The 17,217-nt window shown below is 40.5% G+C and overlaps 1 protein-coding gene across 2 annotated transcripts in view; it reads left to right on the top strand.

The window, feature by feature from the left end:
- The window catches only part of DCAF1 (DDB1 and CUL4 associated factor 1), a 53,331-nt gene that overhangs the window by 24,938 nt on the left and 11,176 nt on the right, over positions 1-17,217 (top strand). Inside the window, exons 13-23 of one of the 2 annotated variants that reach the window (XM_075432625.1) lie at positions 640-764; positions 1,863-3,123; positions 4,054-4,252; positions 4,962-5,044; positions 6,001-6,085; positions 7,500-7,733; positions 8,271-8,364; positions 8,840-8,944; positions 9,777-9,850; positions 11,056-11,160; positions 16,198-16,574. In XM_075432625.1, coding sequence (XP_075288740.1) covers positions 640-764; positions 1,863-3,123; positions 4,054-4,252; positions 4,962-5,044; positions 6,001-6,085; positions 7,500-7,733; positions 8,271-8,364; positions 8,840-8,944; positions 9,777-9,850; positions 11,056-11,160; positions 16,198-16,203 — 2,371 coding nt within the window. In that variant the 3' untranslated portion in view covers positions 16,204-16,574. Of the gene's footprint in view, positions 1-639; positions 765-1,862; positions 3,124-4,053; positions 4,253-4,961; positions 5,045-6,000; positions 6,086-7,499; positions 7,734-8,270; positions 8,365-8,839; positions 8,945-9,776; positions 9,851-11,055; positions 11,161-16,197; positions 16,575-17,217 lie in introns of those variants that run through there. The other variant, XM_075432624.1, reaches the window with a different exon arrangement.

Raw genomic sequence — 17,217 nt, 5'->3', positions numbered from 1 at the left:
GTTCCTGTTCTCCTGTTTCTTACTCTCTGCAGCTGTTTCCTAATTGCTACCTGGGTTAACTCCTACCTTCCCATGCATACTTACAAATCTTCCCCCCTTTCTTGCATTGTTCTGCTCTTCCACCTCTTGCTTAACAGCCCTTTTCATCTTCCATGCACCTGTGTCTCTGTTAAACTGGTGCCTTTTTTTCCCCTATCACAATTGTCTGTTTTACTGCTAAACAGTTTCTCTTCATAAAAACTTCCTTTCTAGTTGATGGGCAACAGAGTATTTTAGACAGCAGTATTTCCCAATGAAGATGGTAGAGTTAGATTAGATTGAGAAGCTTAATTTAGAATGCTTTTGTGGATAAGTCTTAACATTCTTGTTTCTACAAATACAAAATTACAGTGCTTTTAGGAGCTTGTGGGCATGGTGGGATAGATGTTGACAGACTGCAGGTAATGGTGTGCATATGAACACTGCTTTCTGTGGGGACCAGCCCTTTGAGTGGAACATTCTAAAAGGCACCATCAAATGCATCAGAAGTGACTGATTTACTCCTGTTCGTTGGAGTCAAGTAGATTAAGTACTATTTTATGTTATTGAAACAACTCTGTGTGTACACCTCTAAGAAGTTCTTCTGTTGTTGCTTTCCAGGAATGACACAGTACGATATGCCTTGGATGTACTAGCCATCCTGACTGTGGTTCCTAAAATCCAGTTGCAGCTGGCAGAACCTGTGGATGTGTTAGATGAAGCTGGATCTACTGTTTCCACTGTGGGTAAGCTGAATAATGGTCCTGATGACTTACACACTTATCAATTGTCTTCTGCTACATGGTTTTTCAGTTGACTGCTTCTCACCTACAGTGAGACAAGGGTTAAAATAACTCATGTATTCAGATTTATTGTCAGGGATGCAAATAAATGGGAGAGTAGACTGTGGTTAAAATTGTCATGATTAGCACTGTGATTGGATTATGAATTGAAGGCATGGTCTTTGACTTGCACTTGTTTTCAAGAGCTCATTAAATACAGATGGAGGCAAATCTACTTTTGTAATGGGACTATTGGGTTCCCTCAACTTCTCAGAAATTTAGGTGTCCTGGGGATATGGCATTTGAGAATATGGGAGAGGAATAATTATTGCTATTTATTGGACTTACGCTCTAATTGGCTACCTGCAGAATCAGAGTATGCAAATGAATGAGATGTGCGTGGATCAGATTAAGGGTTATGCATTAAATGGGGTGTGACTTTTTCAAGAAAAGAAAAATAAAAGTCAGGCAGCGTACTAGATACAGGCAAAAGACAATTTCTTTTGCACAAAACCTTTCTCTCGACAAAACACCAATTCTTTCTTGAGAGATGGTTTTGATCTTTTGAAGCGGACATGAAACTAACAGGAACTGTGTCTGGGGGGAGAAAAAACAAACCCAAAGTGTCATTTTTGCCTGACTCCTTTTGGAAGCTGTGGTATGGTTTATTTTTTTCCCCTTCCTCCCTCTCCATTTCCACTTTGTTAGTATTTATACAAGAGAGTTGCTTTCTGCAGTAAGAATCAGAGGCATGCCTGCGCATCCTTCCCTGTGCCAAGTATCTCGGATTTTGTGTTTCTGGGCCACGCTTGATAACCTTCTCTGAAAGATTGTTTGACTCCCTAATTACTGATGATGAAGTGGAGGAGCATCAGTGTAGGGGAACATTTTGCCAGGGAGGTAGAGGAATACATCTTACACTAGTTAGCTGAACTTGGAAATTCCCAGAATGAAACGAACTACTTATTTTCCTCAGATTTGTTGAAGACTCCCTTACTTGTCTGATGGACTGTGTAAGAAACATTTTAGAGTACTAAAGAAACTATTTCTTTCCCTCACTAGGTATTAGTATCATCCTTGGAGTTGCTGAGGGTGAATTTTTCATCCATGATGCTGAGATTCAGAAATCAGCCCTTCAGATCATCATCAATTGTGTATGTGGTCCAGATAATCGGATCTCCAGCATTGGCAAATTCATCTCTGGAACTCCTCGGCGAAAGCTTCCTCAGGCCCCCAAGAGCAGTGAGCACACATTAGCGAAGATGTGGAATGTGGTACAGTCCAACAATGGCATCAAAGTACTGCTGTCACTGCTGTCTATAAAGATGCCGATCACAGACGCAGATCAGATCCGAGCATTAGCCTGCAAAGCCTTGGTGGGGCTCTCACGCAGCAGTACTGTCCGGCAGATTATCAGCAAGCTTCCCCTCTTCAGCAGCTGTCAAATTCAGCAGCTGATGAAAGAGCCAGTGCTTCAGGACAAGCGCAGCGAGCATGTGAAGTTCTGCAAATACGCTGCTGAGCTGATAGAGCGTGTTTCGGGGAAGCCATTGCTGATTGGCACAGACGTCTCTCTGGCTCGGTTGCAGAAAGCGGATGTGGTGGCCCAGTCGAGGATCACCTTTCCTGAGAAGGAGCTGCTGCTTCTGATTCGGAACCATCTTATCTCTAAGGGTCTAGGAGAAACTGCATCTGTCCTCACTAAAGAGGCTGACCTACCCATGACTGCAGCATCTCATTCATCTGCCTTCACCCCCGTTGCAGCTGCTGCCTCTCCCGTGACCCTGCCTCGCACTCCTCGCATAGCTAATGGCATCTCAGCCCGTTTGAGTAGCCACCCTTCTGTAGGTTCCACTGCCACCTCTGTCCATGCTCAGGCAAGACCGTCTGCATCCCAAGGTCCACCTGCCCTTCCAGGCCCTTCTTACGCCAGCAACTCTCCTCTGATTGGCAGGATCAGCTTTGTCAGGGAGAGGCCGTCTCCCTGCAACGGCAGAAAAATCAGAGTGTTGCGACAAAAATCGGACCATGGCGCCTACAGCCAGAGCCCAGCTATCAAAAAGCAGCTGGACAGACACCTCCCTTCCCCACCCACGCTGGACAGTATAATCACAGAGTACCTTAGGGAGCAGCATGCCCGCTGCAAGAACCCCGTTGCCACCTGCCCCCCTTTCTCTCTCTTTACTCCCCACCAGTGCCCTGAGCCAAAACAGAGGCGCCAGGCGCCAACTAACTTTACCTCACGGCTGACCCGCAGGGCCGCCTTTCCGAAGTACGGAGGGGTGGATGGTGGCTGCTTTGATAGACACCTCATATTTAGCAGGTAAGGAAAAATGTCTCTTGATCCCTCTCAGGATGTACCTTCTGCCAAAAAGCTGTACCTGGATTCAGGCTGTGCAGTCACATGCTGGAGTATCCTTGAAGAGAAAAGTGTTTTAATTCGGCAGTGACAAGTGGGAAAGCCTTGAAAGGCATTTTTAGAAGTGGTTGTGTTTCTCTCGTTGTTAGTACTGACCCTGAGTAGTAGATAAAGCACACTTTATTTTAAGTATAATATTCATTTGTTAGCAACATTGACTAATGATGCTCATAGCTCTGTGTTCTCCTTTGGAAGGTAAGTATGTAGTGCCAGTTTTACGCGAGGGTGTAGCGTAGCCTTGAGGATGGTTGGCTGACAGATGCAGGACAGTGGAATCCGTATTTTGCTCTTGCAGCTGAATCCGCAGCACCGCAAGTTGCTAGCCTTTTTATGTGGCCTTGAGGTTAGATTGGAAGATGATGTCAAGTTATAAAAATAAAGATGACACACAGATGAAAGCATCTTCACAGTGAAACCAGTATCACTTTGGGAAGTTATGATGACAGGAGGTTATTTGGCTGATGTGCCATGCCTTCTTGTGTTGAGTATTTCAGAGCCGTTAGAAATTTTTTTGCTAGCTGTCTGTACTTATCCAGGTGACAGTGTTACAAATTTTCCAGCAATCCAGTTTTGAAGGCGGACTCCAAGTGCTTCAACTTAATGATGTGCTTCAACAGAAGTACTTAGTAGTGCAAAACAAACCCTAAAGCCTTGCAAACACTGTTGTAACATAGTCACTTGAGCACTAGTCTTACAACTGACACTTACATTGTCCTAGAAGAAAGCTATGACTTGTACCTACGTGATTTTTAAGGGTTGGATTTAATATCGTCACACAGCATTGCAGTTTTACTTTTCCCTTTTGGGTGACCCTTGTATTTCTTCCTTCTCCAGGTTCCGTCCGATTTCTGTGTTCAGGGAAGCAAATGAGGATGAGAGTGGCTTTACATGTTGTGCGTTTTCTGCAAGAGAACGATTTTTAATGCTGGGCACTTGCACGGGGCAGTTGAAACTCTATAATGTATTCAGTGGGCAGGAAGAGGCCAGTTACAACTGCCACAACTCTGCCATCACGCACCTTGAGCCATCTAGGGTAAGTATTCAAAGACCTGTTCTGAGTTTTAGAAGTTCTCACAGCCTAAGCCCTGGTATCTTTTGGGCCCGTCTGGATGCGTACATTAAAAATGCACCTAGTGGGTGGCCTGTGATGACTGTCATTAAAGTACTTGTAATAGTTACATACTCGCTCACTGAGTTCTACAATTATTTTTTCTTCCCAAGATAATAGAGAAGATGCACAGTGGCTGTGTGCTTTCATAAGTAACGAATAAGTATGTCTGGAAGTGGAAAAATGCTTAAACTGACTATGTATTTAAGACAAGCGTGAGATAAGATATCAAAGTTTATAGAACTTCCCTTTGTTGGAGAAAAGAAATCTTTTTGGGGGATGATTCTAGCAAGAAATAAAAGGTAGCTGATTTTTAAGCAGAATGAACTCCACTCACAGGGCATGAAAGTTCAGGCATATATTATCCTGATTTTATCTGCTATTAACATCTTGGATAGTTCCCATTATTATCTGTAAAGTTTTACTTTGTCTGCCAAGGGCTCTTTATCTTATACATAGTATTGGACACCTAGACTTTATCCTTACAGGAGGAGTTTAGTAAGCACAAAATGTGCTATAGTTCCTAAATTCATCTCGTAAGTGTAAGTTAAAGTGTACAGGTAAAATTAATAACCTCTCTTTTCCCTGGTATTCTTTTCTCTTCATCCCTCTACACTCCTATCTGGAAATACAGGATGGGTCTTTATTGTTGACATCTGCTACGTGGAGCCAACCACTGTCTGCATTGTGGGGAATGAAGTCTGTCTTTGATATGAAGTAGGTATACTCTGATCTAGCTGTGGGGTTTGTTGCAGTTAGAAGTAGCATTTGATATAGGCAGGAACCCTAAGAACAAACTCTGAGAGAACAGTACTGCACAGCTCTCACAATGTCTCTTGTGAAAAAATAAAATGTGCTCCCTTTCTTGTGTTTATTATCTTCTCTGTTTTATTTGGTACAGAGAGCTTTGCTAAATCCTAGCTGCCTAAAGTCCTATTTAAGCAAGATAGATCAGTAAAATCACTGTTGTCCATCAAGGTGAAGGAATATGTTTGTATTTTTATTCTCAAGTTTGTAAAGTATCTTGACAGTCTTTCTTTAGCCAGTTACAGAATTTTACTAGCATGGTGATTTGCATGGTGAAATTTTCAGACCTGGAAATAAGATATTTCAGACCTGGATGCAGCTATTTACAATTGATTTCAGTATTCACAATTGCTCCTTTACATAAAAAATGGGTGAAAGGCTCTTCATTTTTCAAAGGTTTGACTGTTGTTGTACCTTAGTTGTAAGCAACAGTTTTGGTGTGCCCTGTTTTAGGTCAGCTATAGGGCATTCTTCAGATAAAAAGTTTAACATGCCTGAGGCCCGCATATGCATTTGAACGTTCATGATGCCATTCATTCCTCAATCCTCTAAATAATATTATGTTTATGGCAGACTCTGTTGCAGCAGTAATTTGATGACAAGTCTGTGAATTTGTTGGTTGTGTTTTTTTTTTTTTTCACTGGTCTGCTGTAAAGGCTGTGTCTGTAACAGATATTTTCCTGCAAATGCCACTGGAACATTTTAGGATTGTAGTGTGCCGTGGTTAGTGGCAAAGGAAAGTCTTTTCTACATATTAGTTTTCTGCATTGTTGAAACCTCTGCTGGAGGTCTTGGGGGCAGTGTTTGGATCACACAGGCAGTTTGAATCTGCAGTCGCTTGACTTCTTCACTGACTCTTTCTACAGGCATTCCTTCCCTGATGACCACTATGTGGAGTTCAGCAAGCACTCTCAGGATAGGGTCATTGGCACAAAAGGAGACATTGCCCATGTAAGTACCAGGAAAGGTCATGGTTGTGAAGCTGTAACAAGAATATAGTTCTTCACAGGACCTTTATTAGCAGATGTTGGTGCTATGATGCTCTGTGTAACTGATGAGCTAAGAGGCTTTAGAGGAAGGCTTTGAAAGTGTCAGATAACTTCTCCCTGTGTCTAAGGCTATAAACTTGACCATACCAAACCAACTGTAGCACAAGCAGTGTGCAGTGTGTTGCCTCTGTGGTTACTGTTCTGGGCAATTGTAGAATCTGCCTTGTTTTCTTCATCTGAGAAAGATCATGCAGGACTTCCCCCTACCCCAAGTTGCCTCCTTTGCCTCATTTTTCAGTAAGAGTAACAGTAATAAACGTTCCACTGTAAACAGTAGCTCAGTCAACAGCTGTGGGAAATGGCCTATTAAATGTGTCCTTCTTAGAAGTGCCCTCCTTTTGCCACCCCAAATCTGCCATTTGCTTTTAGGCAAGTCAATTTTACCAATATATTCTCAGAGAATGCTGTGTTTGTATGAATACCTGCAGATTTGACAAACACAGGCTTCAGAGTGCTTCTGCTTCTTCTCAGTGCTGATTTGCATTCATTATAGGCACTGTCTCTTTTGGAAGAGTATTTGCATAAAAAATTGTCATGAAACATAACTTATTCAAATTATTTATGATTTTCCTTATTGCTCTTGATTTGTTTAAGCAAACTATCCATTCCTATCCAGTTTTAACTTGGGTTTATCTGGAAATCAGATCAGTTTGTGTTTATCTGGTAAACAGATTTGTTTTCCAGTACTCAAGAATTTCTTCCTTTCTAGGTTTGAATGAGAGCTAGGCTCTGAGAAATATTACAGATCAAATTTATCTGAGAAGATGGTCATAAACGCTTTGTACTTGTTAAAGCCATTTTTATCTTCCAACAGTTTGTCTGGGCAAAGCTCAGAAAGTTGCCCTTCTGTGTCAATGCCAGGAATTTTAACTCCTTTTCTATAGTCTCTGGCTTTTTTCCCTAGCTTTGTGCTTTGGAGTTTTTATGTTTGTAAATACCATCTGCTCTGAAAACGACTCCATTTCTGAAACAGTTTCTGGCTAAGCAGTACCTTGCGACTGCAGTTTCACAGCCCACTTTTCATAATGGGGTTAGTTTCTTTGGAACTAATCCTGATCATATTGAAATGTACCGGTGAACCTGCAGTAAGCTAAGTACTGGCCAAAATGTGTTTTGAGACTTGGTTCCAGCTGTGAAAACTATTAAAGGACTGGCAGGAAGGGTTATCTTAGGAATGTTCTCACTTGAAATGAAAAAAACAACATGGGAAATGGGGTGATTTTGGAAGCAATCTAGAAGGGGGAACATGGGGTGATGTGAGGCACAGGTACATTACAAATTGTGACTAATCTTTCTTTTTCTTTTTAATCTAAAAGATCTATGATATTCAGACTGGCAACAAGCTATTGACTCTGTTTAACCCAGATCTTGCCAACAACTACAAGAAGAACTGTGCCACCTTTAACCCCACTGATGACCTTGTCCTAAATGATGGCGTCCTCTGGGATGTCAGATCAGCACAAGCCATCCACAAGTTTGACAAATTCAACATGACCATCAGTGGTGTTTTCCATCCCAATGGGCTAGAGGTCATAGTCAACACAGAAATCGTATCCTTTGGCCACTGCAGCAACAGATGTGCGGGGACCTAAAGAATTTTTACTGATAAACAAATAGCTGTTTGCAGTAGTTGTATTAATCGTCTGCTGTGTTACAGGTTATGTATGGTAACAACAGTTTTCATCTGTGAATTGAGTAAGTGGGGACTGTCAGACAGCTGGCTAATTTAAATCTAGATTCTGCTTCTGATGTGGCCTAGAGGAAATACTTAACAGAGAGAGAGAGAGCAAGAGAGATTTTGTTTTCTAATATACTCTGTGGTACCTCTGCTGTCTTCCTATCCCTTACCAAGATCAACCTTGAAGCTACTGCGGTAACATCTCATGACTGGCAATGACATTTTGATTAATAGCTTTTTCATTCTGAACACATGGAAGGGATTGTGGTGCTAGAATCTGACTCTGATTCTTTCATGTTTACAAGATGGTGGTGGTGAGGTTTCTTGAACGCAATTAATCAGTTGTTTGCCAGCATGCTGAAAAGGAAACTTTCAATTGTTTGTTGCTCCTTAGCCTGTGTTTTTTCAGTGGGACCTCCGAACTTTCCATTTGTTACACACAGTACCTGCACTGGATCAGTGTCGTGTAGTCTTCAATTATACTGGCACAGTTATGTATGGAGGTAGGACTTCTCAGTCTTACTTTGCTCTCCTTAGTCGCCTCTGGTTTCAGATAAGTAGATGCTCGTTCAGTGAAATTGGAAGCTTCAGAGAGTCTGTCTCCAGGCCTTACTGGCATGTGTGAACTGGAATTTTTTCAGGATGTTTATGCTACATGTATTGCTGACAAAGACAGTTTTCTCTAACATCACCGATATCACAGCTACTTTGTGAGATTAAAAATCAACCTATTGAAAAAAGAAAATGCGTACAATGGCAGATCTGGTGATGCTGGAGAAAAATAATTTTGTCTCTATATTAAATTTCAATGATCTGCAGTATTAATAAAGACAGGTCTGGAAAAGTAGATATTAAATGGGTTTTGCCAAGCTATTAAGTAAAAAGAAAATTCATGTCAAAGTCTGATTTGATCTGAAGTTCACTAATGATAGTGACGAATGGAAGGTGGATTTGGGGAATAATTATCCCTTGTATCAGCTATGTTGCAGGCAGATGATGAAGATGACCTTCTGGAGGAGAGAATGAGAAGTCCGTTTGGCTCTTCTTTCAGAACATTTAATGCAACTGATTATAAACCTATAGGTAAGAGAGGAGCAAATAGCTTGGTCTGGCGGTTCGAAGGTTTATTGAAAGTTCTGCTTAGTAACATTCACTTCCTCCTCTCCTTGGCATGTGTGACAAAACAAATTCTGCTACAACCTATTCCGACTGAAGCACAAGAGTTGGGTTTAACACTGACATAGGTTGAAATATCATATCCTGTTCAGTGTGTGATTGCCTTGCTTGCTACCATTCAGCAGTTCTGGCTTTATTTTCCTTTCCTCTTTCCAAGTAGGGCATAATCTGAGATAGTAGGTCAGTTGGCGAAGATGTCATTGGTCTTTCAGGAAGGGCCTTTTTTGTTTGTTTTGGTTTTTTCTTTTTCATTTTTTTTTCCTTTTCCCAACAGCATTTCCCCATGCTGGTAGCTCAAAATGCTGTCAGTTTAGCCTCCAGCTTGCAAAGCTCCTGAAGCTAAGCTAACTGCTGCTACAGACATAAACAAACATGGCTTTTCCTATTGAAAGGAGACAGGGCTCACAACTCAGTCCCTTGGTTGCCACCTATCCTGGAAGAATATCTGTTGTTTGCTGTGCTTAGAGAAGCCAGTAAATGTGTTATCAAGGGAGGAGGCACTGTGCAGAGCAGGTTAAGAACTTACCGGCTGGTTTTTTTGTAACAAATCTCCAACATTTCTATTCTTTATTACAGGCTGAATTGGTTGCAAATATTCATTTCACTTTTATTTCAGCTCTTGTTTCATGTCCCAGTGCCTTGTCATCTGCTTTTAGACAGATATTGTTAGATCTTTACTTTCAGCGAGCATTAAGTAACATGCAGTTAACCACTGACTTTGTTTTGTGATGTTTTCCAGCTACCATAGATGTAAAGCGGAATATCTTTGACTTGTGCACAGACAGCAAGGACTGCTATCTGGCTGTCATTGAGGTAAAGGAGCTAAAAATAAACTCTGATCTCTGTAGCTGTGGTTTGAGCGCAGTGCTTTTTGTTTCTTCTTAAAACCTTCAGAACTGATGATTGTGCAGTTCCTACTGTTGAATTCATGTCCTAAGCAGTGGTGGTGTTTTGGTGATGGTAAAGACTGTGCTAATTTTTTGTTGTCCACCTACAGCAGTCTTGTTTTTATGCCTCTGATTCCTTAAATTTCCAAATGCATTTGCCTCTCTTCTTCAAACACTTCCGACTTTAATATACGCAGAGGTTTTCCTTCTTGCAAGCATAGGGAGAAATGCATTTTTTTTCCCATTTATAGCAGTAATTTCCTAATAAATTTTGCACTTTATTGAATAACTGGGAAATGCAATCTTTCTGGGGCTTCCCCTGTGAATCATTCTTGGTTCCTTTTTCACATGTCTTCCTAGCAAAATCCCAGAAGCTAAGAATTTGACGCAAAAATTACTGAGTGAAGTTTCTGGTTTGTTAGGGAGGAAGTAAAATTAAACAAATGGGTCCAGTTCTTTGCCCAAAAATATGTTGTCAGTATGCAATTTCTTGAACTTGACTATGTACACATAGTGACTAATTTCAAATCCTGTCGACATAATACTCTGTGAACCACTGATCCTTACAGAAGGAAAAAAGTGAGTCAAGAATTTGTAGTAGGCCAAGCTTCATGTTTGACTGCTGAAGTTGGAGTTGTCTAGGTTGTGAGGCCAAGACATGAAAATTTTCTTTTACAGGAATCACTGGAAATGTTACTTCAGGGCATGTGGCACCAGTGGTTGCTGGGGCATCAGACTGCTGTCTTCTGCAGCTCTTGCTATATGACAGCTTTTAGCATTTTCTCAAGGCATATGGTTCAGTGATATGACAGGGAGGCAAATTTCAAAGGAAGTGGTGTGTGGTTAGGTGAGAACTAACCCAAAGCATGTTAAGGATCCAGTAAAGGTTTTGTTAAGTCTACTAGTAGGATTGTAACTTGTGGGTGACAGAAGCAGAAAGTAGGTATTTATGTCACTCCTGGGCTGGTCCTTGAAACCAAAAAGACTAATTTTTAGTGCTAACTATACTGCTGCTAATAAATGGGAGGGAAGGATTTTGGTAATGTTTCTGTAATTGAGATCAGATACAGCATTGAGTATGAATGCTGAGCTTAACTCCTGGGGCTAACTGCTGTGTGGGCATCTCTTCAGAATCAAGGGAGCATGGATGCCATGAACATGGATACAGTTTGCAGACTATATGAAGTGGGCAGGCAGCGGTTGGCAGAAGATGAAGAGGATGAAGAAGAAGATCAGGTGAGAACTAACCTGGTTGTTCAAGAGTAGCTGCTAGCCATCTACATGGGAGAGGCCACAGGTGTTCATTTATTACCAATAAAGTACAAATGCCTCATTTGGTCTCACCTAATGTGAAGTAGATGAATTTACTTTCAGTGTAAACTAAGACTATCTATGCAGAACCTGTGTGAACAGTAACTTTGTGCTCTGTAAACTGACAAGATAATTTATAGTTTATTAATTTCCCTAAGTGTTTCAATCTTAATCAGAAGCTGTACTGTTTGTTCTGCTTGAGGGTTTTTTTAAGTATTTTGACACCCAGTAGAGACAGTAGTGTTGGAGATTTTTCTTTTTTCAATTCTACATCTTGTGTTTGGGCATAACTAGTCACCGACGTGTTACTAATGCAGTGTATCTGCCCAGTGCTTCTACACAGCAAAATGTTTTAAGAATTTCAAAGAAAGCTGTAGGCTTGCATTGCGATGCATTGGTTTTCCTTCTTGGATCAGCCATTTGATCTCTGGCAGCTTGACAAAAGAGAAAAATTTGTAGCTTTTTGTGTATCAGGTGGGTTTTTTGTTTGTTTTGTTTTTTTTGTTTGTTGTTTTTTTTTTTTTTGAACAGGCAAAGACTTAGTTTCAATTGCCTAAAGATTTTAAATGCGTTATTCTCTGCTCTTTGGTGTCTGCATTCTAGTAAATCATGTATTTGTATCTCCTGTGAGAAAAGCTGACTTCACCTTTTTCCAAAGAATGCCAGAAGGTAATATTTTGGTGGGGCTTTTTTCTAGACCGTGTGGAAACCTGGATTTCTGATACCCTTTCTGTCTCTGAATCTTTCTGTTGCTAGGTTAAAACTTTTACTTTCTAGTTCAGAAGACTGGATAGCAGATCCCAGGAAAGAGTAATTTTTTTTATTCCCCCCCCCCCCCCCCCAGTTAGTTGTTACTACTACAATTTCACAGTAATTCTGAAGATAAAGCAGTAGTTCTGTTTGGTGTACACAGTTTGCTGTCCTATCCTCTCAATGTTCTGTAAAGTTGCAGTTGAAGTCTTGGCATTCCTGTGAAATCACTGGTCACTATTTCTATCCCTAGATTGGATGGATTCAGTTTAGGAACTTTTAGGATGGGTGAAGAGTGGAATTCCTTGGGAAGCAATGAAGGGGGGGAATTACTGAATTACTGTTCCTTCCAAAGTGTCTCTACTTTCTAGCTGTCCAGTGATTGCCTCAGGCAATAGTTTCTGGTTTTGTCTCTGCTTCCACTGGTTTTGTTCACATTCAGTATATTTTAGTAAGCTTATTCACATTTTCTTTATAAAATCTCAAAAAATATTTTGCAGCAGAAATTGATTTTGCATTGTACAATGATTAACTAGCAGCTATCAAGACACTGTTTTGCGATATCGCTGGTAAGTGTTGACTGAAGTGGAGATCTGTATTTGTATAAGAGGAGGCAGTCTGAGTGCTGTTGGTTCTAGGCTGTAACGCTGGGTACCAGGCAGAGAGAGATAAGGTATCTGTCATCCATCAGATGTGACTGGGGACGGTTCCTGTCGTACAAATGGAGATGGCTCTGGGCAGAATTGAAGTATGCTAAAAGCTTTTCTGTAAAGCTTATGGAATATGCAAACAATGCTGCTCCAGGATCCCTTTGCAAGCTGAGTGACTAGCTGATACTGCTTAATTGCTGCTTTTTAAGGTCTTCAGTTCTGGGGTGTATAGATGTTTCCTAGACAGTAACTTTTAGTGATGGTTACAATCAAGTTTCTTTAGTGAGAGAGATTTCGTTTTACTATAAATAACACTTATTAACCCAAATTCAATTCAATCTATATATAGTTAGCAAAACATAAACTAAACCCTTTGCTCTCTGTCCCGTAGCTGTTCACTGCTGTTCCTCCAGGTTTGTTGTAGTCTTAGGCTTACAAAATACAGCTTTGAGACATCAAGCATAGAACTAGAATGAGTAGAGTTTTTCCAGAATAAAGACATGATCTTTCTGGCACACTTGTCTGTTAAGGCCAACAAGAGTAATTTGTTTCCTGATGAACAGGAGTTTTCTGTGTATACGTATGCTCACACATACGTAGGTGTTTACTACTTGCCTAGTTAGTTTCTGTGATTTCGGCTTTGAAAAATTTGAAATAATCTTTCAAACTTGTTGGGACTTCTCACAGATATTCTGAAACACCTTCTGTCTAAAAACAAGATGCTTTCTGATCATTTTCAGGAAAGTGGCGTGGGGGGAAATCCATGTGAATCAACATTAATCTAGTATCTCTTTGGTCAATATTTTCAGAGCAGATATTAATCAGTTTGGCCCCTGTATCTTCACACCTTGATTTTATGCATATATATATATATTTTTTTTTAATATGGTCTACATGGGTCCACAAGTACAGGTTTTTTGCTTGTACAGAAAGTAATAAGCACTCAAACAGAAACAGCCTAGAGGTATCTTTCTGTTCCTTTTCTCATTTAAGCAAAGAAACAAACCAACTATATTACTCCCCCTTTCTCAAACTAAACCGTGTAAAATCAGCTGATCTGATACATAAATTACCCTCAAATTAATTGATCAGGCTGACTTAGCTGGCTTGTGCATGCTGCTGCTGCAGTAAATGTTTATGGGTTTGTCTGAAATATTTGAAAATAGCACCACTGTAGCTGGGTTCTTTCTTGGCTGTTATACCCCAGCCTTTCATAAGAGATTTCTGGACAGCTGCCCTTTTCCTAGGTATGGCCAGTAATCCAGAGTCATCAAGCCTTGTTAAACAGAACAAGTGCTAAATGGAAATTGATACTCTGTGGCCTGTACTTACTAAGGTGAAGATGGAACACCCAAGCTTTTTTGTTGGGTGTTTTTCTCCAAAAATACTAGTTTTTCTGCCTCGGACATTCATTGTTTTTGTGTATTATTTCATTGTTGAGGGAGTATCTAAATGGGTCCATCGGTGACCAACAGTCTCACTCGTATATTTGCAAAACTGTGTTGTGTTCAGTCTATGGGGAAATAGGCAGAGTTTCCAGTTCTTCAGTCCTGGAGCAAGATGCTCTTCCTCCTGTATTTGCCACTTTGGGTACACTTCTTCAGAGTTAGACTTAGCAAAAATAAGATGGATATCTGAGATACTGTTATAGATGCTGGACCATCTTTTGGTTGTTTGCTTGCTTAGTTCTTATTTATTTCCCTTTCTTGGCTGATTAATATCCCCTGTTTCACTTGGTAATCTCCTGTCTTCTGTAGTGAGGCAGACTAGGAATTTCAGAGGAAATGGTGCAAAGGAAAGTGAATGTACTGATCTGGCCTAGAAGTGGCGCATGACAGATGTTATGGGCTAGAAAAGGAAATTTCAGAAATATTAAGTGATCAGAATAGCTAAAAACCAAGGGAACTGGCTGACCACAGAGTAGACTCAAAACTGTGAAACTGAGGTCTGGATGATGTGATCTTCTGAGAGGGTTACAGGATTTTCAGTCTGTGCATTTTTACCCCTTTATTTTAGTTTTTCTTTCCATATTAGTTCTTTAAGACCTATTTTTCTTTCTGCACTACATGATGTGGATGATGTTTCATCTGTGAGGCTCAAGTAGTATCCTTAGTTATTGTGATATTCAGAGAGATTTACAGCTTCAGCAGCAGATTGCTTCACCTAGCTATCCCTGTCCTATAAAGTGTGTTCTACTTCTTTTGCCAGAGCTGAAGAACTGTTAATTATCCTGCAGTGCTTCTGGGCTATGGAAATGGTGATGGTAGGTGTGTAATTTGTCTTTTTGCATTGGTTTAGAAAATTCTAGGTCATGTGAAATGAAAGCTTTGGAAATAAGGCAATAAAGACTCAAAAGACAATCACTATTCGAACATGTGGTTTAGCCAGGATGGAGAATGTTTTTCCTCAGGTTTCTACATGGTCTTTGTGATCCTGGTTTCCACTTTTACTTTACGACTCTCCCCCTATCTCCTTGCAACAGCAATTCCACTGTAGTTTTATTGCTGTTGCTTTCATATAGGTTTGTTTTCATGCGGGTACTTACTTGCTGGGGGGAAAAAACCCACAAACCTTAATCCATTTTGGCACATGTATTTGAGAACCATCAGACCATGGTGGTGCTTTGCCGCTACAAGCTGCCTAGAATGATTTATGTCATCAGGAACCCTTAGTTTTTCAGGAGCTGTTCCTGTAACATTTGAAGATATGGTTTGTTTTGAAATCTTGCTCAAGATGAAATGGTTTACAGGATAATAGCTGGGAACAAGTATTTTCAGACAAATGTCTCAACAGGTAATAATACGCATGTGTTTATTGTACACTTTAATAGGAATCTTTGAACTTAGTTGCAGCTGGGGAGCGTAAGTAAAGAGTGGTTTCAGTCAACGACCTCTTTACGTGACAGACACATCTTTTGAACAGGCATCCTCCAAAACAGATATTTAAAAAAAAAAAGTTTTCCCAGTACCTGTACTTCTTACTACACTTTTAGATATTAGCAAATAACTGTGACTGCTTCGGCCTGTTCTGCTGTTTCAGAATCTAGTTTCGCTAGCTGTCAGTGCAAACAGAGGGAATTCTTGGAAAGGGAAAAGTGATTGGAGTTTTCAGAAGGCTAGGCCTACTATTATGGAGTAAAAAAGCTTCAGCAGAGATAAAATCATATTCTGCCTGTTCAGTGCCAGAAATCAAAGGTTGACTTCCTCTCACCTAACACGTATTTCTAGAATTCCCAGAGTAGTTGGGATCCAAGAAAATAAAAGCTGCCTCAGCTGTGATAAGAAATGTCGGTCAGAAGCTTGAGAAACTAAAGGAACAAATTCTCGTCCATAGAGGGAGAGTTCATTTATCTGCCAAATTTTGAAATTCATTTACACACTATTGGTTTTTATCATGCAGTTAAAGGAATGGACTTATTTTTCTGAGTGAGAGTGTGAGGTCAGTGAGAGGAAGGACGAGACGCAGATTCAGAAATTGCACCTAGTTCTGGACTCCTTATGTGATTTCTAAGACCTACAGCCCAGAGAATGTAATAGTCACATTAGAACACATTTATCCCTAGCATTAAGGAATGTGTCGGCTGCGAAATGATGACTTACACCTGCCTGAGAGGACAGTGTCTCTGGACTTAGACTGATTATCCTCAGGTGCGTACAGTCATGTTGAAATGAAAACATTTCATAGTCAAAACCAGAGTATTAGTCAAAAGACTTATCCCGACTGGACATGCCAATCCAACAGAGACCCAGTTACTTTAAAGTTTTTGTTTCTGTGTCATGGATGCTTTTTCATTCCTCGCAGGTAAGTAGTCATTGTTAGACAAGCTAAACCTACTTCCATAGACTAAGAGACTAACTGCTTTTTTATTTCTTCACTCCATGTTTTGCCTCTGTGACATACTGTATGCTGTGTGCTGTTTCCTGTGTTAAATCTGCACATACCTACATATGCATAGAAGCCTATGGTAAGATTCCTTGCTTGTTACATATAGTAATTTCTGCGCATTCCTAGGCTTCTAAGTTTTTAGCTCTGTGACCACATTAATGGCTGTGAAGTAGAAATTTTAACACTGCAGTAGCCAAGAAGGTAGAAGTAGGTGTAGCCCTGTAGTGTGAAGGAGATGAAGAATTGGAATTAATTTGATGGTATGATAATAGGAAGTGAGTTTGGGCTTGCTAGCTGAGGGGAAGAATGGAGACTAGGTAGTCTAGGATGTAAAATTCCTTTCATGCTTGACCTCCTAGAAGGACTGTTGGCTAGTTTAAGCTTTTTCCACTGCCCATTGTTCAGGGAGTGTTTAGTGGGTGGGAGAGGAATTGGACAGAAACTCCTAAGTGACTGAAAACCAGACATTGTGACTCCTGAGAGTTGCATAGCAGAAGATCAGAAAGTACCAATATGTTACACAGATGCTTTGGAAGCAAAGAGAACAATTGTCAGAAGATATGACAAGGGGATTGTCTGTGGAAAAAGATAAATTACTAAAACAAGGAGAGGCTTATTCCTCCGGAGTGAAACATTCTTCAGTGATGTTGTATTTGAACAATGATCAAATGTTGTTTTTCATGAAAGCATAGCCCCT

This window comes from Opisthocomus hoazin, chromosome 11 (assembly GCF_030867145.1).
Source record: "Opisthocomus hoazin isolate bOpiHoa1 chromosome 11, bOpiHoa1.hap1, whole genome shotgun sequence".
NCBI classification, from domain to species: domain Eukaryota; kingdom Metazoa; phylum Chordata; class Aves; order Opisthocomiformes; family Opisthocomidae; genus Opisthocomus; species Opisthocomus hoazin.
This window is presented reverse-complemented; position numbering and strand designations above follow the sequence as displayed.